Source organism: Podarcis melisellensis (assembly GCF_964234715.1).
Source record: "Podarcis melisellensis genome assembly, chromosome: 18".
Lineage (NCBI taxonomy): Eukaryota > Metazoa > Chordata > Lepidosauria > Squamata > Lacertidae > Podarcis > Podarcis melisellensis.
In genome coordinates this window covers 6,502,015-6,528,047 of record NC_138536.1, presented here as the reverse complement: position 1 = coordinate 6,528,047, position 26,033 = coordinate 6,502,015, and the positions used below count along the sequence as shown (strand labels likewise).

General features: G+C 46.4%; 1 protein-coding gene across 2 annotated transcripts; it reads left to right on the top strand.

Annotated features, from left to right (window-relative positions):
• Positions 1-394: 394 nt before the first annotated feature.
• STAP2 (signal transducing adaptor family member 2) lies at positions 395-26,033 on the top strand. 2 transcript variants are annotated; one of them, XM_081895732.1, is made up of 13 exons: positions 395-582; positions 4,162-4,233; positions 6,426-6,557; positions 9,920-9,976; positions 11,143-11,264; positions 12,288-12,419; positions 14,202-14,271; positions 17,632-17,734; positions 19,181-19,264; positions 20,340-20,489; positions 21,216-21,251; positions 22,794-22,916; positions 25,203-26,033. In XM_081895732.1, exons 1-13 carry the CDS (start codon positions 487-489, stop codon positions 25,262-25,264), a joined length of 1,239 nt encoding a protein of 412 aa, XP_081751858.1. In that variant the 5' UTR covers positions 395-486; the 3' UTR covers positions 25,265-26,033. The 2 variants fall into 2 exon arrangements, with proteins under 2 accessions (XP_081751858.1, XP_081751857.1); XM_081895731.1 differs by having other exon boundaries at positions 396-582; positions 20,337-20,489; positions 25,203-26,032.

Here is a 26,033-nt window from a genome sequence, read left to right as displayed (position 1 = left end):
CCCGCCAGATGGGCGGGGTATAAGTAATATTATTATAATTATTATTTTAAAAATATTGGAGAAGTATCGATATGCAGTTGAAAATAGGACCCATGGAAGGGATGGGTAGAATTCAGAGAAATCTCGGTAATTGGATTCGGAATTGGGCTTTGTTGTATGTTTATATTTTGGAAAATCAAGACTGTATGCTAGCTAAGTGTGGGGAGTGAGAGCGCTGAAAAACTCCAGTGTGTAGCCGAGCCAAATTTGCAGTTTCTCCTTTCAGAATCGATTCACCTGCCAATCTAGCTGTCCAATCACACCGGCGGAGGGAAGGGCCTAGGGGAAATTTCAGGGGAAAGGGAGGGGGGGAAAAAAGAGAAAGAAGTAAACAGTCTCGTTTAATTTATTGCATTTTGCTTCCTGGTGGCGGACTCTGAACTCTGGGCAAAAGACACTGCGAGGCTGGACGGTGGAGGGACTTTTCAGGGGCGCGCAGGGACCGCCATGGCAGCACCACATAGCTGGGGCACCAAACCGAAGGCCACCGTGCCACCCCATTATTATTCGGGGTTCCTGGAGAAGAGGAACGCCTGGGAAAAGGTAGGAGAGACTTCAGGGTCTTTTAGGAGAAGGATCAGAAAGCCGAACTACAAGTTTTGTCGCTGTCAGCAAGCAAGGGAGCTGGCAGGGCTTTGGGTGGGTGGGCCCGCTTCCCAGGACCCCCACACAGCAGGATTTTTTGGGGGGGCCAGGCAGGATGATGAACCCCAATCCCCAAATTTTCGGATCCCCTCCAAAGTTTTGCCGTTGTTTTGCAGCGAAAACAGCGCCCCAACAAATGAGTGATTGATGAAATGGACATGGGGTTTGCAGTTGACACCTCCAAACCCAACTATTTCCAGATCCCAAGTTTTGGGGGGTCTGTAGTTACTGTCATTTCAAGAGACATTGAGTGAGATAGATAAGCAACCCAAGACTTATTACGTTCAGACAATTGTGTGCTTTTGGTTTGCCTCAATTTGGAGAACTTGCCGTTTTCGCTGCTGTGTCTCCGAAACGATCTGGGGAAAGGTTGTGGGAAAAGTAAACTCAAACGATCAGGGCTCCAGAGAACCTTTCGCTGTGACAGCTTTTGCCATTTCCCTTTCTTTTTTGAAAAGTTTAAGGAAGGGAGTGATTGAGGTTGTGCTCTGTGTGGGGTGGAAGAAATAGAGAAGGACTTTTGCCCCCCACTGTCCCCCTGCTCAGTCCTCTTCTCCTGAGGCCAGGAATTGGGGAAGGAGACAGCCAATGGAGCAGGTTGGCAGTAGAGGCAACAGAAACAGGCATCAGGGCATGCCTGGGGAACTCTCTGCCACAAGGTGTGACGGAAGGCTTGGGAGATGGCTCTGAATTTGGGGAGGACAAGATGGTCTAGAAGACTCTCTGTTCATGACTGGATGACATACTTATGGATGACAAAGTACTAGGGGGCAATACTTTGAAGTCTGCCACAGTTTCTGAGAACCAACCTAGACTTGACTGGGGAAATACATATTTGCATTTAAAGTGTGTGTGTGAATGCAGATTGCATTAGTTGTTTGATTCTGATGAGGCTGCAGCCGGCCTGTAATGGAATCATAGACTAATAATAATAATAATAATAATAATAATAATAATAATAATAATAATATTTATTTATACCCTGCCCTTCCCAGACAGAGCCGGGTTCAGGGTGGCTAACACCAATAAAATCACAGAAAAAACATGATAAAGGTAAAGGGACTCCTGACCATTAGGTCCAGCAGTGGCCGACTCTGGGGTTGCGGCGCTCATCTCGATTTATTGGCCGAGGGAGCCGGCGTACAGCTTCCGGGTCATGTGGCCAGCAGGGCTAAGCCGCTTCTGGCGAACCAGAGCAGCCCACGGAAACGCCGTTTACCTTCCCGCTGGAGAGGTACCTATTTATCTACTTGCTCTGGTGTGCTTTCGAATTGCTAGGTTGGCAGGAGCAGGGACTGAGCAACGGGAGTTCACCACGTCACGGGGATTCGAACCGCCAACCTTCTGATTGGCAAGCCCTAGGCTCTGTGGTTTAACCCACACAGTGCCACCCGCGTCCCTAAAAAAAAACAAAACATGATAGGGAAAAAAGAAAACCCAATTTAAAATACAGGTTAAAATGCAATTTAAAATGCAGCCTGATTTTAAAAGTAGCTGATAAATCAAGACCATAAGGGGAGGGAAACATAAGGGTCAGACTTGCAGGCCCTGCGGAAAGATGTCAAATCGTGCATAGAGCTGGAAAGGACCCTAGGGTCATCTAGTCCAACCCCTTGCAGCTCAGGAATCTTTCGCCCAATGTGGGACTCATGGCTCTGAGTTCAGGAGGCTCTGCCAACTGAGCTATACCTCATTCCGTGTGTGTGTGTGTGTGTGTGTGTGTGTGTGTGTGCATGTAATTAACTCTTTCTTCCCCTGCTGCTGTCCTGATGAGAAATTGTAGTATCAAAGGAGTCAGGGGATCTCACTGCAAAAAGAAACGCCAATTTTCTTCAGAACCACAGCAGACGAGGAAATTGCTTCTTTGTTTGTGATATACCGTATTTTTCGCTCTATAAGACGCACCAGACCACAAGACGCACCTAGTTTTCGGAGGAGGAAAACAAGAAAAAAAATATTCTGAATCTCAGAAGCCAGAACAGCAAGAGGGATCGCTGTGCAGTGAAAGCAGCAATCCCTTTTGCTGTTCTGGCTTCTGGGATAGCTGCGCAGCCTGCATTCGCTCCATAAGATGCACACACATTTCCCCTTACTTTTTAGGAGGGAAAAAGTGAGTCTTATAGAGCAAAAAATACGGTAAGTAAAAAAACCTGCTCCTTTGCCCTTAAGGGATACCCAAAAGCCCATGAAACACAGTCCAGGGCCGGACCAGAAGGTTCTAGGAGTCAGCCCGATGGGGCCAAGGCAGGACACGAGGCAGGAAACCAGGCAAGGACAGGTATAGGATCTCAGGCAGGATTTGGCATATAGCAATGTTGAACCTGCAACCTGGGGCCGGGTCCGACAGCAACGAGGTCATCCCCGCATCTGGAGCCAGGGCAGGCTCAGGCCCCTGACTCGGCCCAGCTGGTGTTTGTTGCAGGGGAACCTGTGCAGACTGGGTCTCTTCAGGATCAGGCCCCAGACTTGGTTCAGGTGATGCCTGAGGCAAAGAATCTGGTGCAGACTGAGACTCCGCTGGTTCTGAGTCCGATCCCGAGTCGCAGGTCATCACAGCTGGTGATGTATCACAAAGTTGGGTACCATCTTCGTCCTTATTCCAGCCATTGTGATATATCATTTGATACGGAAGGGGGGGGCATGTCTTCTTCACCTTCCTCTTTGCTACAATATATCCATTTATTTCCAATTGTCAATGTCGAAAGGGACTAAAATCTATAAAATCCATAGAAAATCAACATGCCAATTTGCTCAATTTCTCTAGGACTCCATGACACCTCCCCTGTCCTCCATAATCCCTCAAGCAAGGTGTCAAGACCCTAATCCTGTCAAATCACTCTGCCAAGCCTTTCCTCCGGGCAATGCCAGTACATGGACCATTGTCTTCTCATCACCGGTACTCAGGCTGTGCTTATCTGCGCATATCTCCAGCTCTGCATATTCCCCCCTCCCTCCTCCATATGTTAATCCTGTGTAACCCAACCTCTTCTTAATGTATTCATGATGTAACTGGGATGTATTTTGCACTGTATTCTGGGACATGGAGGGAAGTTTCAAGAGTTCATGTCACCCCTTTCTCGCTGTTCAATCTCACCTTGAACCTGTTGCGCAATAAACTTGGATCTTCTGCAGCTTGCTCCTGTCTCCAGCTGAGCTCATTTTCCTCCGCAGGGACCCGCGGACTTAGTCCGACGAGCTGGGTGGCAGAGCAGCCTCGCACCCAGATTTCACCGTAACACATTATATTGTGATGTTTAGCTGGTGATATATCACAAAGCTGGAAGCTCTCTCCATTCTTATTTCATTGTGATATATCAGTATATCGCGATGTTTAGCTGGTGATCTATCAGAAAGTTAATAGCGTCATTTGCTTCTCTGGTTCCGCCCATTACTGACAGGTGGCCCCAGAAATAAGGGCGATTGGTTCAAGAAAGTTTTTTTACCACTGCTCTGATTTTTCTCCTCCCCCTCCCCCAGGAGTACAAAAAATATTGGGCAGGTCTCCGAGATCTCAGTCTCTATTTCTACAACACCAGCAGAGATGCCCAGGTAATGGCAAGAAATTATATTCACACATATATCTTGGCTTTTCGGGGATGGGGATATGGGGGAGACTGCCCTAAACTCTAGAAACTCATAAATGGTAGGATTTTGATAATTTGGGATATGGAGGGAATATCTCAACTGCAGAGGAATTTCTAGGCAAAACGACCTAGGAAAAAAATTCAGGGCAAATGGCCAAATTTCAGAGCCAATTCAGCAACAAAACAATGTTTTGAAAATTTACTCCATCAGCATTCGGGGAGATGACTAGCTTGTGTCTCTAAATTTCAAGGGGTCTACTCTTGAGTAGGGACGTCGGGTGGCGCTGTGGGTTAAACCACTGAGCCTAGGACTTGCCGATCAGAAGGTCGGTGGTTCAAATCCCCGCGATGGGGTGAGCTCCCGTTGCTCGGTCCCTGCTTCTGCCAACCTAGCAGTTCGAAAGCACGTCAAAGTGCAAGTAGATAAACAGGTACCGCTCCGGCGGGAAGATAAATGCCATTTCCGTGCGCTGCTCTGGTTCACCAGAAGCGGCTTAGTCCTGCTGGACACATGACCCGGAAGCTGTACGCCAGCTCCCTCGGCCAGTAAAGCGAGATGAGCGCCGCAACCCCAGAGTCGGTCACGACTGGACCTAATGGTCAGGGGACCCTTTACCTTACTCTTGAGTAAAACATACCTTGGTACAAGTCATGGGGCAGATTTGGCCACAGAGTCTACAACACCTAGTCAGATAGAAAAATGGTCTGCTTTGATACATCAGGAGAAAATTTCTGACAGTGAGAAGTGTTCGGCAGTGGAACGGACTCCCTTTGACTCTCCTTCCATGGAGGTTTTTAAGCAGAGCTTGGATGGCCATTTGTCATGGATGCTTGAGCTGAGATTCCTGCTTTGTAGAGGGTTAGACTAGAGGATCTTTGGGGTCCCTTCCAAGCCTATGATTCTGTGATACAAGGCAGCTTCAAGGCCAGAAGGTGGACAGCTGTTATAAATGTTGGAAATGTAAAGAAAAAGAAGGAACTTTTTATCACATGTGGTGGGAATATAAGAAAGTGTAAAACGTCTGGGAGATGATATATAATGAGATAAAAAAGATGTTGAAATATACATTTATTAAAAAACCAGAAGCATTTTTACTAGGGGATGATATTAACAAACAGAGTTGTAAATTGTTTTTATAATGCAACAACAGCTGCAAGAATACTATTGGCACAAAAATGGAAGCAAGAAGAATTACTGACAAAAGAAGAGTGGCAAATGAAATTATGCAGAATTAGATAAATTAATTCATTAGAATTAAATGGAACTATGCAGAATTAGATAAACTATGCAGAATTAGATAAATTAACAGGAAGGATTCGAAACCTGTGGGACCAGAGATTCTTAGAGGACTGGAGTATATATCTGAACTATTTGAAAAGTACTTGTAATAAACAGATTACGCCAGTAGGACTGCAAGAAGTTCTGTAAGGAGGGACTATGTGAAATATGGCAAGGAAGACTATAAGGAGAATGATTAGTTAATGATAATTGAAAGTAATAGAGAAATTAAGAAATGCAGAATAAGTGATAAAGAATGGAAAACCTTCAGAGGTTGTTGACGGAAGTCCAAAATATTGTATAAGATAAGAAAGCATGTTAAATGACTGTTGGAAGTGATATGTTAAAAAATTAATAAAAATGTATATATATTTAAGGGGACGTGGGTGGTGCTGTGGGTTAAACCACAGAGCCTAGGACTTGCAGATCAGAAGGTCGGCGGTTCGAATCCCTGCGACTGGGTGAGCTCCCGTTGCTCGGTCCCTGCTCCTGCCCACCTAGCAGTTCAAAAGCACGTCAAAGTGCAAGTAGATAAATAGGTACCACTCCGGCGGGAAGGTAAATGGCGTTTCCGTGTGCTGCTCTGGTTCTCCAGAAGCGGCTTAGTCATGCTGGTTAAATGACCCGGAAGCTGTACGCCGGCTCCCTCGGCCAGTAAAGCGAGATGAGTGCCGCAACCCCAGAGTGGGTCACGACTGGACCTAACGGTCAGGGGTTCCCTTTACCTTTACCTTTCAAAAGAAGGTGGACAGCTGCGAAGTGAGCAAGAAGGAGGCGCAACAGAAGTTCGCTCTCAGCGGAGAGACGGAGCACTTTTTAAAAATATCATGTGGACTAGAAACTTGGGCATTTACTCTACTTGCTCTTCCTCCCTGCAGCATGTTGAGAAAATTGACCTGGCTGATTTCCTGTCCGTTACCGATGACAACCCCCCACGAACTGCGGCTGCCTGGCCCACGGACGGCGTGGGACTGAACCTAAAAACGCGAAGCCATGAAGTGAAACTGAAGGTAAGAGATCCTTTCTGCAATGTCCAAAGATATCTCCTTGCTTGCAGAGACGACAGATGGGGCTTGTTCCATTGATCGTCAAAAACTCCAAGTGGTTTATGCACAAGGTAAAGGGACCCCTGACCATTAGGTCCAATCGTGACCGACTCTGGGGTTGCGGCGCTCATCTCGCTTTATTGGCTGAGGGAGCCGGCGTACAGCTTCTGGATCATGTGGCCAGCAGGACTGAGCCGCTTCTGGCAAACCAGAGCAGCGCACGGAAACGCCGTTTACCTTCCCGCCGGAGTGGTACCTATTTATCTACTTGCACTTTGACGTGCTTTCAAACTGCTAGGTAGGCAGGAGCAGGGACTGAGCAACGGGAGCTCACCCTGTCGCGGGGATTCGAACCGGCGACCTTCTGATCGGCAAGTCCTAGGCTCTGTGGTTTAACCCACAGTGCCACCCGCACCCCCAGTTTATGCATAAACTATTGTAATAAACGAAAATCTGCCCTTATGGGGGACACAAGAGCCCTTCTAGAATCCTTTGCATCGGTCGGAGAAAAGAACAGAGGCCAACCAGAGAATATCGCGAAGCAAAGCAGCTAGTAAGCCTGATCTTTGTTGAACTGTTGCAACAGGATGTTCCCCTCACATGCAGGAGAAAGGAGGAGGACCCAAAACAAAGGTGTGCCCGCCCTTATATAGACATTTTAAAGTCCAAGTCCACCCCCAGACACATCATACATCACAGAAAGGGGTGGTCTACAACAGAAATCTGAGTGCATTGTTTACCTTCTGTCTGGCAGGTTACCAGTTAATGCTCACTTGATTGGATACCCTGGGGAGCCTGGCCAGTCTTTTGTAATGACAAATACTTAGTTCCTGGGCCATGTCACAGGCTCACACCCTATTCATACACAGACATACCCTTAAGACAGGATTTGTGAAGGAAAAGGCAACGGGGAGGCTTTTCCATTTCCCTTTGACTTTGCAGAGAAAACATTTGGTCAGTTTGGGAGCCAAAATGGCTTCGTGGCCGTTTTCCTGTGCTGCTTCAGACATGTGGTTTATATATTTATGTACGTGTTTGCTTGGTACATTTATGAACATTTATTATATATATATAAGACCTTAATTTTTTTATTTCACTACAAAATGTACATTAGCTTGATTGCCAATCTCCATATGAGGAAGAGAGTTGGGTGTGTTCAAGGACATATATCATGTTTGCAAATAAACCTGGCAAGCACAGTGCCTAAATTGGCCTCACACACCCTTGTAGATGTGCTGGAATTTGTCTTATTCCACAGAAGTGCCTAGGTGACGAGAGTTGCAACTTTATCGCCCTGTTCAGGGCCGGATTTAGGTTTGATGAGGCCCTAAGCTACTGAAGGTAATGGGGCCTTTTATATGTCCAGCTGTCCTTTGTCATCAACAAATTGTCCCTGTTTTTTGTGTGTTGAATATATGCTATATGGTAATTTATGGACCTAATAGGTATCTCAAGCCATCTGCACATCACAAAATATGTATTTTATCGAAGGAATTGTTGAACTGAAATACAATTAAGAAGGAGTGGTGCTGTGGGTTAAACCACAGAGCCTAGGACTTGCCGATCAGAAGGTCAGTGGTTCGAATCTCCGCAAGGGGGTGAGCTCCCGTTGCTCAGTCCCTGCTCCTGCCAACCTAGCAGTTCGAAAGCACGTCAAATTGCAAGTAGATAAATAGGTACCACTCCGGCGGGAAGGTAAACGGCGTTGCCGTGCGCTGCTCTGGTTTGCCAGAAGCGGCTTAGTCATGCTGGCCACATGACCCGGAAGATGTACGCCGGCTCCCTCGGCCAATAAAGCGAGATGAGCGCCGCAACCCCAGAATCAGCCACGACTGGACCTAACGGTCAGGGGTCCCTTTACCTTTATATTAATAGTGAAATACAATTAACAAGAAGAGGGGGATGGAAGTCAAGTTCTGAAATGTCAAAATGAATGTAAAATCAGTGAAATGCATAGAACTAGGGAAATGTGTAAACTTGTAAAGTATAAATAAATAATTCTTTTTTTAAAAAAGGAAGTCAAGAAGCTTCTGGATTAAAGTCTTCCCACAACTTTCCTTGTCTGTGTTGAACAGAATTCTCTTCATCAATATTTTCATTGTATGTGAAACAAAAACCGGTGCCCATGTTCACTGAGTGCCGTGTAGAATTTTTTTATTTTTATTTTTAAAAAAGATGTTTACAACAGGGTCGGTTTAGCCAAAACCGTTTGTTCTTGGATCATAGATATCTGTTCTTCTTTTGTTTCCAGTACGCTTGGGGTACAATACCGTTATCTGTAGATCTTTAGGTTACAAAGACCTAACTCTGTCCAGCTAATATGTAACAGGGAACAACGCAGGTGTTTGTATATCTTTAGGTTGCAAAGATCTACATCACAGCCATCCTTTCTTGTACAAAGAGTACCAGCACAGATATTTGATGCGGGTGGCGCTGGGGGTTAAACCACAGAGCCTAGGACTTGTCCATCAGAAGGTTGTCGGTTCGAATCCCCATGACGGGGTGAGCTCCCGTTGCTCGGTCCCTGCTCCTGCCAACCTAGCAGTTCGAAAGCACATCAAAGTGCAAGTAAATAAATAGGTACTGCTCCAGCGGGAAGGTAAATGGCATTTCTGTGCGCTGCTCTGGTTCGCCAGAAGCGGCTTCGTCCTGCTGGCCACACGACCCGGAAGCTGTACGCCGGCTCCCTTGGCCAGTAAAGCGAGATGAGCGCCGCAACCCCAGAGTCAGTCACGACTGGACCTAATGGTCAGGGGTCCCTTTACCTTTTAAGTTGAATATGTTGGAGGGAGAAGTTTGGAAGAGCGATTCAGCACCGCAATGGCTATCAGAGTCTCACTTTCCCAGACAAGAACCAGAAATGAAACACAGCCCGTTCCTTCGAAATCTGCACTTAATCCGGATTTTGTGATGCAGTTGTCCGGCCAGACAATATTTACAAAAGGATGCACGTATTAGCTGAAGGCGTACATAAAAATAGTGAAAGCAGCACACACGAAAACACTATATACGAGGAGAAAATGCTCACAGAAATGTGTTATTTACTTCAAACTGTGTACAAATCATGTGTCTATCAGGAGAAATTCTCTCTAAGGTGCTGAAGGGTTTTCCAGATGATTTACTTAAATAAAAACCTTGCCGATCACTGTGGATATGTTGGCAATTGAATTTAAGATCGGGGAAACGAGAGACAAAAAACGCCAAGATGGATAGATCTCTTAATCATCAAAGATGATGGGCACCATGTTGTCTAATGCTGGTATACAATATTGAATTGGTTAACACTGATGAAGTTAAGTTTTTAAAACTGGGATTGTTCTTTTCAGATGGAAAGCCTTGAGTCGCGAGAGCTATGGAAAGGTTTTATTCTCACGGTTGTGGAGGTGAGTTTATTCCTTCCTCCTCCTCCTCCTCCTCCTCCTCCTCCCGGTGTTTTAGTGATTTTTTTGTCATGTTTTTTAAAAGGAAGCAAATATCTATGGAGAGCAATTGATAGTTTAAGCACCCGACCACCACCATGTGGGAAGAGAAACTGACATCGGGGCAATTCGGAGAGGCTATTTAAGGGATAAATTGGGAAGTTTTGGCTCGCGAAAGTTTACATCCCGTGTCAGTCTTACTCGGAATAATAACATGAATGCGCCCGACTTAGGGCTATGCATTTCAGTGAGCCTACTCTGAGCACAACATAGTTGAATACAACCCTAAGTCCCTAGCTTGGGACAATGGGAAGTACCGTATTTTTTGCTCTATAAGACACACTTTTTCCCTCCTAAAAAGTAAGGGGAAATGTGTGTGTGTGTCTTATGGTGCGAATGCAGGCTGCGCAGCTATCCCAGAAGCCAGAACAGCAAGAGGGATTGCTGCTTTCACTGCTTAGCGATCCCTCTTGCTGTTCTGGCTTCTGAGATTCAGAATATTTTTTTTCTTGTTTTCCTCCTCCAAAAACTAGGTGCACCTTGTGGTCTGGTGCGCCTTATAGAGCGAAAAATATGGTAATCAAATAGAAGCTTAGCCATACAAAAGGGGAGGTTTTGAATTGTAAATAAGGCCAGTGTGAAATTTTTGGATTTAACATGTAGGGTTTCGAACATGTAAATAACGTCAGAAGATTATCTCATTCGGTGTGGGGTGATTTAACCCTTCTCCCTAGCTGCAGTCCTAGATGAAATGACTATTTATTATGTCGGACGTGCAACAGCAGAGATCATTAACCAAATCGTTCATTCTGCTTGTGTTTCAGTCAAACAGCCAAGAGAGGGGTGGGGTGGGGTGTTGCCGAGCAACCAAGCCAAGTGACATCACGTTTGCTGAGGTAGCATGCACTCTGATTGGCTGAGTAGTTCTGAGAGAATTTTTCCTCTGTATGTTGGGTTGAATGTCTCCCTACTGCAAGTCTCTCTGCTACAGGGCCGGTTTACTTCTCAAATTATACACGCTGCTTTTGTTCAGTAAAGTGCTGTCGGGATTTCTTTTCTCTCCGGGCTCCATCTGCATTGTTGAAGTGACTTAAGCAACACCTTTCACCCCAAACTCTGTTCTCCCGTAGATGAAAGTCCCAACCACCCTGAGTTTGCTCCCTGGTCACTTCTGCATGTTGTCTGAAGCACTTGAGAAGGAAAAGGAACGTCGATCCAAAGCTGACATGAGAGTTGAGAAGATGCTTCCAGAGTGAGTGGACTGTAAACCCTTGGAGGCAAAGATGTGTTTACCTTTGCAAGGGGAAATAATATGCACTCGGTGTTACTGGTGACTTTTAAACTTGGTAGGGCTACAATTTTCCACCCTACAGTTTTCCTTTTGCAGTGGACCCTTGGATTACATTACCTTCGGGTTGCGAACGCGGCCAACCCGGAAGTGTATGTGCGTCGCGCACATGCTCAGAAGTGCTCAATGGCGCGCATGCGTGCGTAGAAGGGTGCCTCCGGTTACCAAGATTTTGGATTACAACCGGGCCTCCAGAACGGATCCCGTTCGTAACTGGGAAAGTGTGCCTCGACATGTGTTGGAAGTGCAACAGCAGGGATCACTCAGTTTGCAACTTATGGGTTAATTCTGCTGGTGCTACAATCTGTTGGCCAAGAAGGGGACCAGTGGAGCAGTTGCTTAGCAACCAGGAAGAATAGCATGATGCTTGCTGAGGCTGCACTTGCTCTGATTTGGACTCCACCAAGCAGGGCAAAGGGACGCGGGTGGTGCTGTGGGTTAAACCACAGAGCCTAGGACTTGCCGATCAGAAGGTTGGCGGTTCGAATCCCCGAAACGGGGTGAGCTCCTGTTGCTCGGTCCCTGCTCCTGCCAACCGAGCAGTTCGAAAGCACATCAAAGTGCAAGTAGATAAATAGCTACCACTCCAGCGGGAAGGTAAACGGCGTTTCCGTGCGCTGCTCTGGTTCGCCAGAAGCAGCTTAGTCATGCTGGCCACATGACCCGGAAGCTGTATGCCGGCTCCCTCGGCCAATAAAGCGAGATGAGCGCCGCAACCCTGGAGTCGGCCATGACTGGACCTGACGGTCAGGGATCCCTTTACCTTTTTAAACAGGGCAAACTTTTTTTTTAAAGTCCCACCAACACTCCTTGCAATGGAGGAGAAGATTATTCACACACAATGCAGGGCTGTTGAAGACGGGAAAGCCGTCTGGGCCAAGGCTGTCGTTTTGCAAAAGACCTCTGCTTTATTTATTTCCACCCCAGCTGTTTCTTCAGAGTCTCCAGGACGGAGGCCGAAGTCCTTCTGGAGAAGAACGAAAACTGTGGGAATATGTTGCTGCGGCCAGGAGGGGATGGCAAGAGCGTCTCTGTGACCACCCGGCTGAAAGCGAACGGGTGAGTTTGGCAAGGCAAATCCATTGCAGAAAATACTGTGATCTCCTTTTCCTCCTTTAGTCCCTTGTCATCTGAAGATCCAGCCGTCTCCCTTGCTGGCCTCCTGCTTCTAACGCATTAAAAAGTTTTGTTTTCATTATTGTTCACTTTTTTAAAAAAAAAATTAATTATTTGTTTGTTTCAACAACTTGCATATCGCATCATCGCAGTTATCTCCAAGTGGGGATCCAATGTAAACAAGACAGGGGAAAAAGCATTAAAACTTTAAAATCAGAACTCAGTTAAATAGCCTGCCGACAATACAAAGTCTTCAGTAAGCACTGGAAGTTCATCTGAAAGGGAAGACCACAATATTGGGCCCACAATATTACAATGACGACGATTTTATTGCAGTGGTACCTCTGTTTTCGAACGTAATCTGTTCCAGAAGACCGTTCGACTTCCGAAACATTCAAAAACCGAGGCGCAAAGGGCAGTCTCCAGTTTCAGTGGTGAAAATAATAATAATAATAATAATAATAATAATAATAATAATAATAATAATAAACTCAGCGGAAGTTGTTTGGCTTCCGAAAAGCGTTCGAAAACAGAACACAATTACTTCCGGGTTTTTGGTGTTCGAAAACCGAAACATTCAGCTTCTGAGACGCTCGAAAACTGAGATACCTCTGTATTTATATGCCTCTCATCTGAGTGGGCTGTGTGTCTGAGTCATGGGGGATCGCTAGGAATAATTGTGATATACTCAATCCCCACCCCCAGTTCCTTATTGCCTGCTTTTTCGCTGCCCCCCCTGCATGAGGCACGGGAGAATTGAGCTTGCAGAATTAAGAAGGGCTGCAAGAACTGAGAGAAGCATTAGCTGGTTTCACGGTTTTTCTCACACTGTGATTTTTGTATAGCACACACATCATGATTTGTGCTACATCGACAGGTCAAAAATCACGAAACAGAAATCATATGGACTTCAAACCAGTTTTGGATTATATATCAATATATATTTTGCCCTTCCTTAATGTCCTTCATATGAACTGATGGTGATTTTGTTGGGGAAAACATCCTTGGAAGCCAAGACGCAAGTTTAAAATTGAACACAGCCAAACATGCAACAAAGAAAAGTGTTGAAATATAGGCTGCAAAACTTTAAAATGTGCCCTTTCCAGCGAACTTCATAAATATTCTCTTTAAGAGCTTCTTCTAAAGTTTTCCGCTTCCCCTACAACAGAAGCAGACCACAAGTTTGTAAGTTATAAAAAGGTTTACTTACCAATGCTCCAAAGGTCAGAGTCATGTGCTTTTCCATGCAGCAGTTGGAAAAAGATGCACAGGCAGAAAAAAAGTTATTGGTTCCAAAATGGTGAAAGCTAAACTATAGTGTATAGGGAAAAGCTAGTTTGGGGCTCCATTCTTTTCTGAAACAGAAGAGGCTTGTTAAAGCCATGCAGTTGGAGGGAGCACTTCCGAGAATGAAAGCTTGGTTACCTCTTTCCTCCCAAGGTAAGGGGAAATGACATAGGCAAAGTCTGTCAGGACAGCTTACTCTATGGCATTAACCCTTCATGCATTTATTAGACTGAAGCATGCTGGTTATATAAGGCGGGTTTAGCCTACAAATTTTACATAATCTCTTTTCTTCCCCTTTATTCCCCCCATTCTTTTGCTTTTGTTTTCTTCCTTGTTAAATTTGCAAATAAAAAAACTTTTTTTAAAAAACAAACAAACACCTCAATTCTTACAAAAAGACATTGCTCAATTTCCCTCTTTCCCCCGTATCCGGTGCAGGATCGTGTCTATAAAGCACTATAAAATCAACCTGACCGATGGAGAATACATCATTGATGTCGAAGAGCCGGTGAGTTGTGCATCATTCAACTAGGTGGCAGGGCAAATGTTTTGTAAGGACAAGGTTCCAGATTACCGTATTTTGTGCTCTATAAGACTCACTTTTTCCCTCCTAAAAAGTAAGGGGAAATGTGTGTGTGTCTTATGGAGCAAATGCAGGCTGCGCAGCTATCCCAGAAGCCAGAACAGCAAGAGGGATTGCTGCTTTCACTGCGCAGAGATCCCTCTTGCTGTTCTGGCTTCTGAGATTCAGAATATTTTTTTTCTTGTTTTCCTCCTCCAAAAACTAGGTGCGTCTTGTGGTCTGGTGCATCTTATAGAGCGAAAAATATGGTAAATCCTACATGTTGTGAGTTGAAAGGACCGGTTAGCAAATGGCGGGCCAAGACCTTTCTTCGCCTGAGACCCCAGAGAGCAACTGGTCCCTCTTAAAAGAATACAGACACAAGAGTCTTCCCTTAAAAGTAACAAGAAGTTTACTCACATTTCAGTTCACGATTTGATCCCTGAAAGGCAGGCTTGACTTAGTAGTTGCATAACAATCTGTGAGAGCCGTGTTGTAAACAAAAATTGCCCTTTTCCCTTACGGGGTACCCAAGAGCCCATATAGAGTCCTTACATAGGTTCCCTATTGGTAGAAGAAGATAACAGAGGCCAACCAGAGAATATTGAGAAGCAAAGCAGCTAGTAAGCCTGATCTTTATTGAACTGTTGCAACAGGGTGCTCCCCTCACACGCAGGAGAGAGGAGGGACCCAGAAAAATGGCACGTAAGGCCTTATAAAGACTTTTGAAACTGCCACCCTGTAGATCAAGACTACCCCCAGAAACATCATACATACATCACAGAAGGGGTGTAAAACAGAACATTTGCATGTTGTTTTTCTCCTGTCGCTGTTTATCTCCCTGTCTGGCAGGTTACTTGATTGGATTGCCTGGGGAGCCTAGCCAGTCTTTTATAGTGATAAATACTTAGTTCCTGGCCAGGTCACAGGCTCACACCCTTATTCAAACACAGACATACCCTTAAGACAGGATTTGTGAAGGAAGAGACAATTGGGGGGGGGGGGCTTTTCCAGTTTGACCTTGCAGAGAAAACATTTGCTCAGTTTGGGACTCAAAATGGTTCCGGGTTGGCCTTCCTGTGCTGATCTATGTATGTGCTTGGTTGGTACACTTATGAACATTACCATATATCTAAGACCATAAAATTCCTATCACAGCCGCAGACAGCAAGATTAGGGACACAGGATCAGGCCCAAATGTCTGTGTGGACAAAGGGACACCAGGTATCAAGGCGAGCAAGCAAGAATGCAATGGAGCAAGGTCATGCAATGGAACAATCTGTCAGTTTTGTTTCTCTCCATTACTCATTTTCCCTATCTTAAGTTCCCCACATTTCTGCAGCAATTTGCCTATTTGCTTATAAAAAAGAATACAGTGGTGCCCCGCAAGACGAACGCCTCGCAAGACGGAAAACCCGCAAGACGAAAGGGTTTTCCGTTTGCGAGTTGCTTTGCAAGACAAATTTCCCTATGGGCTTGCTTCGCAAGAAGAAAGCCCATAGGGAAATCTCCAGGGACCTCTTTTAAATGCTGGCGGTGGGGAGCAAAGCCTTCCCCCCCCCTCCGGCCTTCAGAAGAGGTCCAGGAAGGCCGGCGGGGGCCGAAAGGCTTTGCTCCCCACCGCCAGCATTTTAAAAGAGGTCTGGGATAGCAGGGAAGCGCTTCCCGCTATCCCAGACGGCTTTTGAAGGCAGACGGGGGGGGGGGGAGCAAAAACTTTTGCCCCCCGCCGGCCTTCAGAAGAGGTCCTGGACCTCTTCTGAAGGCTGGCGGGGGGCGAAAGTCTTTGCTCCCCCCCGCCTGCCTTCCCAGGGGCTTTAAAATCGCCCCAGGACAGCGAAGAAGTCATCCGCTGTCCCGGGGCGATTTTAAAATGCTGGGGGTGGGAAGAAAAGCCCTTGCCCCCCCCAGCCTTCAGAAGAGGTCGGGGGACAGACTGTCCCCAGACCTGGTCTGAAGGCGGTTTCCATAGGAACGCATTGATTGATTTTCAATGCATTCCTATGGGAAACCGTGCTTCGCAAGACGAAAAACTCGCAAGACGAAAAAACTTGCGGAACGAATTAATTTCGTCTTGCGAGGCACCACTGTAATCTGGAAAACGAGCGAGGTCCCAGCTAAAGAAGAATGGCGGCTTAAACTGATGGACTTAACATACAGAATAAGAGAACAAGAAGAACATACGTCTAGAGAAGATTGGAAAACGTTTGTTGAATATACGGGGGGAAATTGTGCACAACTGAAAACGTTGGCAGCATTAAGATAAATTCAGCGGTGTAAATAAGTTTTGATGGATGCAATGGTGGAATACTGAACGGTTTAGTTTTTGTAAAATATGCAGGGATTTCTGATATGCAGAGAAGAAGGGAAGTCGCTGATATTTTAAGGATGTTTAAATGAATATTCTAAATTGTAAAACAGAAAATTTCATTAAAAATGATAGGAAAAAAATATAAGAATGAATCCTCCAAACAAATAGAAAACCATACATCACAAAAATTCTTCAGACTATTAGTTTGAACCCCTGAACACATTTTTGTACACCACTTGGACTAACGTACACATATAGATGGGACGCGGGTGGCGCTGTGGGTTAAACCACGGAGCCTAGGACTTGCCGATCAGAAGGTCGGCGGTTCGAATCCCCGCAATGACGGGGTGAGCTCCCGTTGCTCGGTCCCTGCTCCTGCCAACCTAGCAGTTCAAAAGCACGTCAAAGTGCAAGTAGATAAATAGGTACCGCTCCGGCGGGAAGGTAAACGGCGTTTCCGTGCGCTGCTCTGGTTCACCAGAAGCGGTTTAGTCCTGCTGGCCACATGACCCGGAAACTGTACGCTGGCTCCCTCGGCCAATAAAGCGAGATGAGCACCGCAACCCCAGAGTCGGTCACGACTGGACCTAATGGTCAGGGGTCCCTTTACCTTTACTTTACACATATAGATATGCAAACAGATACATATATCTGCGGAAATAACTTACCTGATCTTAGGGGAAATATATATATTTATGAAAAGGTTTGATTAGGGGAAACTGCATGCAGAAATGTTGCATATTAGATAAATGTGCTGGTGAGTTTATATTGAAGACTTAAAAAAAAAAGCAATTGACAGACTAACGTGGAAATGCAGAAAGCTGAACTTAAGACGGGAAAAACGAGAAACCGAGAGAAACAAAAGTGGACAGATTCACATATACCACTCCCCCTGCAGGGCTGTTCTTAGAGTTACTGCAATGCTGAAAGTAGAGAATTCCCAACTCTTCGCCAATCCCTTAGTGAATGGTTTTCCCCTCTTTCTCTTTCCTCAGTATCGCTGCTCTTCGCTTGCCAAGGTGGTGGAATTTTTTGTAAACAACAGCAAACGCATCCTGGTGCCCCTGTCTCTGGATGAGAGCTACTCCATGACTCTAGGTAGGTTCGTGGCTCAAGCCCTCCTCTACGTTGTCGGAACGCATTAGAAATTTCCCCACAGGAATCCAAGGAAATTGTTGACTTGTTATGTGAACCCTCACCTAAGGAGAGATACCTGAGAAGGCATCGTGCACAGAGAGCAGGACCTGCACGTACTTTGACTCGCTGCCTGGTATTTAACTTAATCTATGTTGTTGTTGGTGGCGCTGTGGGTTAAACCACAGAGCCTAGGACTTGCCAATCAGAAGGTCGGCGGTTCGAATCCCCGCAATGACAGGGTGAGCTCCCGTTGCTCGGTCCCTGCTCCTGCCAACCTAGCAGTTCGAAAGCACGTCAAAGTGCAAGTAGATAAATAGGTACCACTCCGGCGGGAAGGTAAACGGCGTTTCCGTGCGCTGCTCTGGTTCGCCAGAAGTGGCTTAGTCCTGCTGGCCACATGACCCGGAAGCTGTACGCCGGCTCCCTCGACCAGTAAAGCGAGATGAGCGCCACAACCCCAGAGTTGGTCAAGACTGGACCTAATTGTCAGGGGTCCCTTTACCTTTACTTTATGTTGTTGTTGGTTTTACCTAGCTCAACGTAAGTTGCAAATTTAAACAGTCAAATGTGTAATTATTTCTGTGCTTCCATGCAAAGGAAATGCAATTTTAACAGGTCCAAAAAATGAATGTCACCAACTGCATATCATTTGTGCCCTGAAAATCATCTTCTTCTTCATCTTCATCATCATCTTCATCATCATCATCTTCATCTTCTTCTACTATCCCTCATAGCTGAGTGAGATTGTCTTCTATAAACATGGTCTTAACCGTGAGTCCCTAAGTGACTGTGGAGGCCAATTCTGGATCCACACGTCCTTCCACAGTGGGGACATAAGTTTCCGGGCGGGAGCTGATCCCGGTGAGGGTTTGCCAAGCATGCCTTCCTCTTAGCACATTTCTCCCTTGCGTCCTGAGTTCGAGTGTCTTCAAAGCCCATGACACCTTTGGGAATGGCTGCTCTCCAACTGGAGCACTCACAGGCCAGTGTTTCCCAGCTGTTGGTGTTTATACTACATTTTTAAAGATTTGCCTTGAGAGAATCTTTCAACCTCTTTTGTTGACCACCAGCATCACGCTTTCCATTTTAAAGTTCTGAATAGAGTACTTGCTTTGGAAGACGATCGTCAGGCATCCGGACGACATGACCAGTCCAACGAAGTTGATGTTGAAGAATCATTGCTTTGACATGCGTGATCTTCCCTTCTTCCAGTACACTGGCATTAGTTTGCCTGTCTTCCCAAGTGATGTGTAAAAATTTTCTATGGCAACAGCAGCAGAGGAGAACAACTGGTCTTTCGCTGGGTTTGTTTCCCTTGCAGACATGGGACAAATACACAGACATAGTGAGTGCTTCTACTTTTGTTTCTGGCAAGATCTGTAACTGCAGTTTCTTCTCATTTTGCAGAGATCATAGAGACAGATAAAGAAAGTGGAGAGACTGCCCTGGTGGCCCCGCGCTTGCCCAGTATCCTGCCACGACCCCCAAGAGGTGTGACAGTTCGCTTGCACTAATCCTGAGGCTAAATTCATGCCAATCTCCCTGTTCCTCTTCCCCAGGGGCCAGAAGTTTGAGATGCCGCACCCAACCTTCCTATGGTCTTTATAGGGACGCGGGTGGCGCTGTGGTCTAAACCACTGAGCCTCTTGGACTTGCCGATCAGAAGGTATGGGGTTCAAATCTCTGCGATGGAGTGAGCTCCTGTTGCTCCGTCCCAGCTGCTGCCAACCTAGCAGTTCCAAAGCACACCAGCGCAAGTAGAGAAATAGGTACCACTCTGGCGGGAAGGTAAACGGCGTTTCCGTGCTCTCTGGTTTCCGTCACGGTGTCCCGTTGCGCCAGAAGCAGTTTAGTCCTGCTGGCCACATGACCTGGAAAGCTGTCTGTGGACAAACGCCGGCTCCCTCGGCCTGAAAGTGAGATGAGCGCCACAACCCCATAGTTGCCTTTGACTGGACTTAACCATCCAGGGGTCCTTTACCTTTACCTATGGTCTTTTTAGCACCTGGTCCTATGTTTGGAGGCCAAGGAAAGTGGAAGACGGCTGTGTCTCTGGGTAGCCTTCTCCTCCACAAATTTGTAAAATTCTTTTTTTAAAGGAGGAGTCCATCACTGTCACCCCCAGTGGAAGTTCCTGTCACGGGAGTGTGCTGGTCAGTAAGGTAAAGGTAAAGGGACCCCTGACCATTAGGTCCAGTTGTGACCAACTCTGGGGTTGCGGCGCTCATCTCGCTTTACTGGCCGAGGGAGCCGGCGTACAGCTTCCGGGTCATGTGGCCAGTATGACTAAGCCTCTTCTGGCGAACCAGAGCAGCGCACGGAAACGCCGTTTACCTTCCCACCAGAGTGGTACCTATTTATCTACTTGCACTTTGACATGCTTTCGAACTGCTAGGTGGGCAGGAGCAGGGACCGAGCAACGGGAGCTCACCCCGTCATTGCGGGGATTCGAACCGCCAACCTTCTGATCGGCAAGTCCTAGGCTCTGTGGTTTAACCCACAGCGCCACCCGCATCCCTTCTCCATCCTAGCATGTCCAAATTGCGTCCGTCTGTCCACACAGCAGGTGCACCCAGAGAAGGAAAGAATTCCCAGTCTCCGAAAAGCTTGCGTCCCCCTCCGCCAATCCAACCTCCAATTCCCGCACGGACGTCCAAGCCTGAGCATGTCTATGAGACCGAAGATGCCCCAGACCAGACGTACGTGAACGACGAAGGTAATTCTTTGTTGACGGGTCTTTAGATAGGATCTGAACAGGCTTTGTGGTTATTTTATGGGCCTCCGTGTTGCTCTCACAACAAGCCTGCAAGGGAGGCCAGGAGAGTCGGGAACTGAAATATGTACAGCCAGTGGGAAATGAAGAAGGGGGGAAAATAATAATGCTAAAATGTTTTAAGTATTGAAATGGAATTAGGAAATGAGCAGAGAGGAAGGGAGGCATCATGGAAGCAGGGCGGTAAGTCAGCCCTTAAATTTGTATTAATTTGATGTTAATTGGCTAAAATTTCCGATATGCAATAAAAATTAATTGCACCCCCCCAAAATGCGAGAGTCACTGACCCAGACTCAACCAGCAAGGTTTGTGACCCCATAAAGGCTTGAATGTCAAAGTCCTGTGCTCTAACCACTACGTTGCGCTGCCTTGTAGCTGGTTCCTTGCAATATGCAGGGCCCTAAAACAGCAATGCAGAACCTGGCAACCTGGACTTTTAATTCCCATCAGCACCAGCTGATGGTCAGGTGGTTTATTGTGGTGTAGTGGTTAGAGTGTTGGACTAGGACTTGGGAGACACGAGTTCGAATCCCTCTGCTTGGCCATAGAATCGTGGAATTCTAGAGCTGGGTCATCTAGTATCAGCCCTTTGATCTAATCCAGAGCAGGCTATTCTTATCTTCTTAAGCTACTTCTTTTGGATTTTATCTCTCTTTCCCTATTCCCCAGATGTTGCTGAGATGAGACAGAACAAGCCATTCAAAGGTAAGCGAACATAATTTGTGGTACTTTTAGGAATAAAGGTGTCCAGGGCAGCTGTCTACCAGCTCCATCTGGTACGCAGGATGAGACCCTCCCTGCCCGCGGACTGTCTCGCTAGAGTGGTGCATGCTCTAGTTATCTCCCACTTGGATTACTGCAATGCGCTCTATGTGGGGCTACCTTTGAAGGTGACCCGGAAACTGCAATTAATCCAGAATGCGGCAGCTAGACTGGTGACTGGGGGCGGCCACCGAGACCATGTAACACCGGTCTTGAAAGACCTACACTGGCTCCCAGTACGTTTCCGAGCACAATTCAAATTGTTGGTGCTGACCTTTCAAGCCCTAAACAGCCTCAGCCCAGTATACCTGAAGGAGCGTCTCCACCCCCATTGTTCTACCCGGACACTGAGGTCCAGCGCCGAGGGCCTTCTGGCGTTTCCCTCACTGTGAGAAGCTAAGTTACAGGGAACCAGGCAGAGGGCCTTCTCGGTAGTGGCGCCCGTCCTGTGGAACGCCCTCCCATCAGATGTCAAGGAAATAAACAACTGACTTTTAGAAGACATCTGAAGGCAGCCCTGTTTAGGGAAGTTTATAATGTTTGGTGTTTTATCGTGTTTTTAATATTCTGTTGGGAGCCGCCCAGAATGGCTGGGGTATGTACCGTATTTTCCCCTCGATAAGACGCACTTTTCCCCTCCTAAAAAGTAAGGGGAAATGTTGTGCGTCTTATGGAGCGAATGCAGCTTGCGCTGAAGCCAGGAGAGCCTCTGCGCAGCTTTCCCTCTCTGCCCAGCACCCCTTCAGCGAAGCGGGAGGAGAAATGGAGCCCCTTCCGTTTCTCCTCCCGCTTTGCTGGTGAGGTGCTGAGCAGAGAGGGAGAGAACATATTTTTCTTGTTCTCCTCTAAAACTAGGTGCGTCTTATGGTCGGGTGCGTCTTACAGAGCAAAAAATACAGTATGTATGTATAAATAAATAGTGCCCTCCGCTTGGGTTGTAGACAGAAGGAACCTGTCAAACTGTAGTGCTAAGGCTGTTTTTGTTACCAAAAAGGAGCAATGCAGCAGCGAGCTGCAGCTGGCTGGAAAGCCAAACAGGATGTTGATGTTTGGGACTGTACCATGGGAGCAAAAGGGACAGTCTATTCACTGTACTGAGCGCCGGATGTTAGCTCAGAGTGTCATCTGACCTGTACTGGAAGTACAGGGGTGGAGTCTCTCTCTCTGCTGTTGGTGTTTGGAGAGTGCAGACGTGTTTCTCTGTACTGCTGCAAAGACAGAAATAAAGGCATGTAAATACATTTCTGTCTGTCTCTTTCCCCTCCCTGGGGAAGGCAGGGAGGAGGGAAGAGTGGTGTGTTCTTCTCACGTTTGAGGAGGATCGCCGATAGAGACATCGCCTGTATCCTGCCGGGAGTCGCAGATGGGGAGGTCAACAAGGAAATCACGCCGGGTGCCTGGAGAGTGGCACATTCCTCTGACTAGGCTAAGAGATTTCCTGACAGTTTTTTCCCCCCGTCCCTTTTGTTATTTCCCACCTCACAGAGTTTCAAGCTGCCCCTGTATTCCCGACTCCCGGCAAATCTCCCTGTGGACCCAGCCCAAGGAAAACCGGACAGGCGCTCCCTTCTCGCCTAGCAATGTCATTACCTAGAAGTTTTTCCACCGGTGAGTCTTGTTCATTTATCCATCTGCATAGTGCAAGGTTTTTTGCGGGGGCAATTAGAATAAGATTATTTGATTATTGATATAACCCCCCCCCAATGTATTTTCTATACTTAAGTTTTTACCTCTGTCTTCAGTACATTTTATAGTCGTACTTCGGAAGTCGAACGGAATCCGTTCCGGAAGTCTGTTCGACTTCCAAAATGTTCGGAAACCAAGGCACGGCGTCCGATTGGCTGCAGGAAGCTCCCGCAGCCAATCAGAAGCTGCGTCAGACATTCGGCTTCCACAAGTTGTTCGCAAACTGGAACACTCAGTTCCGGGTTTCGATCATTTGGGAGCCAATTTGTTTGAGAGCCAAGGCATTTGAGATCCAAGATAGACTGTATTTCATTTTATTGCTATGGCTAGTGGCATACTAAAGATTATTCTGTTTGACTCTAGTGCCATATAGGCAAACTTTGCGGCCATCGCCATGCCGTGGTTAATTCAGAGTCACTGTGCCTCTGTTCCTGATGTGAAATCAATCAATCAATCAATCAATCAATCAATCTTTATTACGGTCCAGAGCCCCAACAAATTGTTACAAAGCAATGCACAATTCAGACAGCTTACCTCCAGGTTGGGGATGCGGGTGGCGCTGTGGGTTAAATCACAGAGCCTAGGGCTTGCTGATCAGAAGGTTGGCGGTTCAAATCCCCGCAATGACGGGGTGAGCTCCCGTTGCTCGGTCCCTGCTCCTGCCAACCTAGCAGTTCGAAAGCACGTCAAAGTGCAAGTAGATAAATAGGTACCACTCCGGTGGGAAGGTAAACGGCGTTTCCGTGCGCTGCTCTGGTTCGCCAGAAGCGGCTTAGTCCTGCTGGCCACATGACCGGAAGCTGTACGCTGGCTCCCTCGGCCAGTAAAGCGAGATGAGCGCCGCAACCCCAGAGTCGGTCACGACTGGGCCTAATGGTCAGGGGTCCCTTTACCTCCAGGTTAAACAAGCATTTTGTTCAGATTTAAAGCTAGGGATCATTGGTTCTTGCAACCACTGATAAAAACTTCGCCACTGCTAATGTTCTAGCGTTTGTCCAGTCTTCCAATAGGAACCTGACATAGTGAGCCGATGTGAAATCAGTAAGCAAGGAAAGCCCGGGCTATAGTAAACGCTCATCCTACTCAGAGTAGACCCATGGAAATTAATGAGCATGACTGACTTAGGCACAGTAATTGCAATGGGTCTGCTCTTTGGGTTAAAATTGAGGGTGCTACTTTGTTGAACGACAGCGCCCCTGTTTCTAAAAATCACTGTTGAATTCTGAAATTCCACCAAACTCACGTGAAATTTCGCGTGGGCTCCCTGCCTTGTTTCCCTTTAGCCCTATGTTTGTCCAGAGCTCTGTTGCGCATACACACACACAAACACACACAATGCTTATGTTTACCTGGGTTTTTTTAAATATAATTTTTATTGATTTTAACATATAAATTATAAAATGTACCACAAAACTTATCACTTATACAATTTTTTAAGACTTTCTTCAGCACCTCTGATGATCCACCGTTTTGACCACTTCTTCTGCATTTCTTAACTTTATATTGCCTTTACATCTCTTAACAAATCATCCTCCCCCTTCTCCATTTTTGCAATACTTCCAATAATACTCCTCACAAAACTTCTTGCAAACCTACAAACATCGTCTGATCTTCACAAACACTTTTTAAATAATCCGTAAATTTACTCCAGTCTTCTGTGAATTTCTGGTCCCACCGGTTTCAAATCCTTCCTGTTAGTTTATCTAGTTCTGCATAGTCCATTAACTCCATCCTCCATTCTTCAATCGTCAGTAATTCTTCTTGCTTCCATTTTTGGGCCAATAATATTCTTGCTGCTGTTATTGCATATAAAAAGAGCTTACATTCATTTCTATTTATATCACTCCCCACAATGCCTAGTAAAAATGCTTCTGGTTTCTTTATAAATGTACATTTCAACATTTTTTTCATCTCATTATATATCATTTCCCAGAAGCTTTTCACCTTTTTACATTCCCACCACATGTGATAGAATGTTCCTTCTTTTTCTTTACATTTCCAACATTTATTACTGACTTTATACATTTTCGCTAACTTGACAGGTGCAATATACCATCTAGACACCATTTTCTTTTAAGCCGTTGCATGCAGTAAAATTTAAACCTTCTTTCCATAATTTTACCCAATCACTCAACTATATATTATACCCCAAATCCTTGGCCCAATGAATCATAACCGACTTAACCTCTCTTATGTTTTCCTGGTTAGGGATGACTGAGGAACTGGAACGCAAACTTCAGGAACGGAGGGCGACGCTTCAGGAAGACTGAGTTGTCTGCACCTCTCGCCAACGGGCCAAGCAAAGGACGGGGCGGACTCTGGAAGGCTGCCGGCCAGAGATTTCATGGTTTTTCTGCACAAGTCTTCCTCTACTCTGTGTCCCAGCGTGATTTCTCAGCCGTCCATCCTTCCCAGAACTGTGTTCCTGCTTCGATAGAGGCGGCTGTTTTACCCATCGCCGGGAACCAAGTTGAGAATATCTACCTCCCTGCCAACCAGCGCTGTTTGGAAAAGGGAGAAGGGTACTCTTAAAAGGCTAAAAACTTGCACAATGCCTGTTTTCCAGCTCTCCCTGAGCTGTTGCGATGCTCCTGTCAGAGTTGCAGAGAGGGCCGGCTTTCTGAAAGAGCGGTTGCAAAGGATAGAATAGGCCAGTTTGTTGGTGGCTCCGAAGGGGAGCATGTTATAGCAAGAGCTAGGAGCCAATTCTTTGCCACATTCCATTTTGCGCAACCATGCAGGGAGTCACCTGCCGCAGGTAGGCAGAGCTAAACAAGAACGCAGCAATGAACAGATGGAAATTTTACCTTTGTGCGGTCGTCTCTCCCCCCCCCCCCCCACGCACATTTAACTCCACTGGAGGTCCTCTAAATAATATAAAAGGGCAATCTCCTGCAGCATGAGGTGCCTTGTTGTTGTTTAGTCGTTTAGTCGTGTCCGACTCTTCGTGACCCCCTGGACCAGAGCATGCCAGGCACTTCTGTCTTCCACTGCCTCCCGCGGTTGGGTCAAACTCCTGTGTAACTTTGAGAACACTGT

Coding starts and splice junctions, on each gene's coding strand:
- STAP2 (XM_081895731.1), top strand. CDS start 487: ATGGCAGCACCACATAGCTGGGGCACCAAACCGAAGGCCACCGTGCCA. Junction 4,234..6,425: donor ACACCAGCAGAGATGCCCAG/GTAATGGCAAGA, acceptor TCCTCCCTGCAG/CATGTTGAGAAAATTGACCT. Junction 21,252..22,793: donor ACAGAACAAGCCATTCAAAG/GTAAGCGAACAT, acceptor CCCACCTCACAG/AGTTTCAAGCTGCCCCTGTA.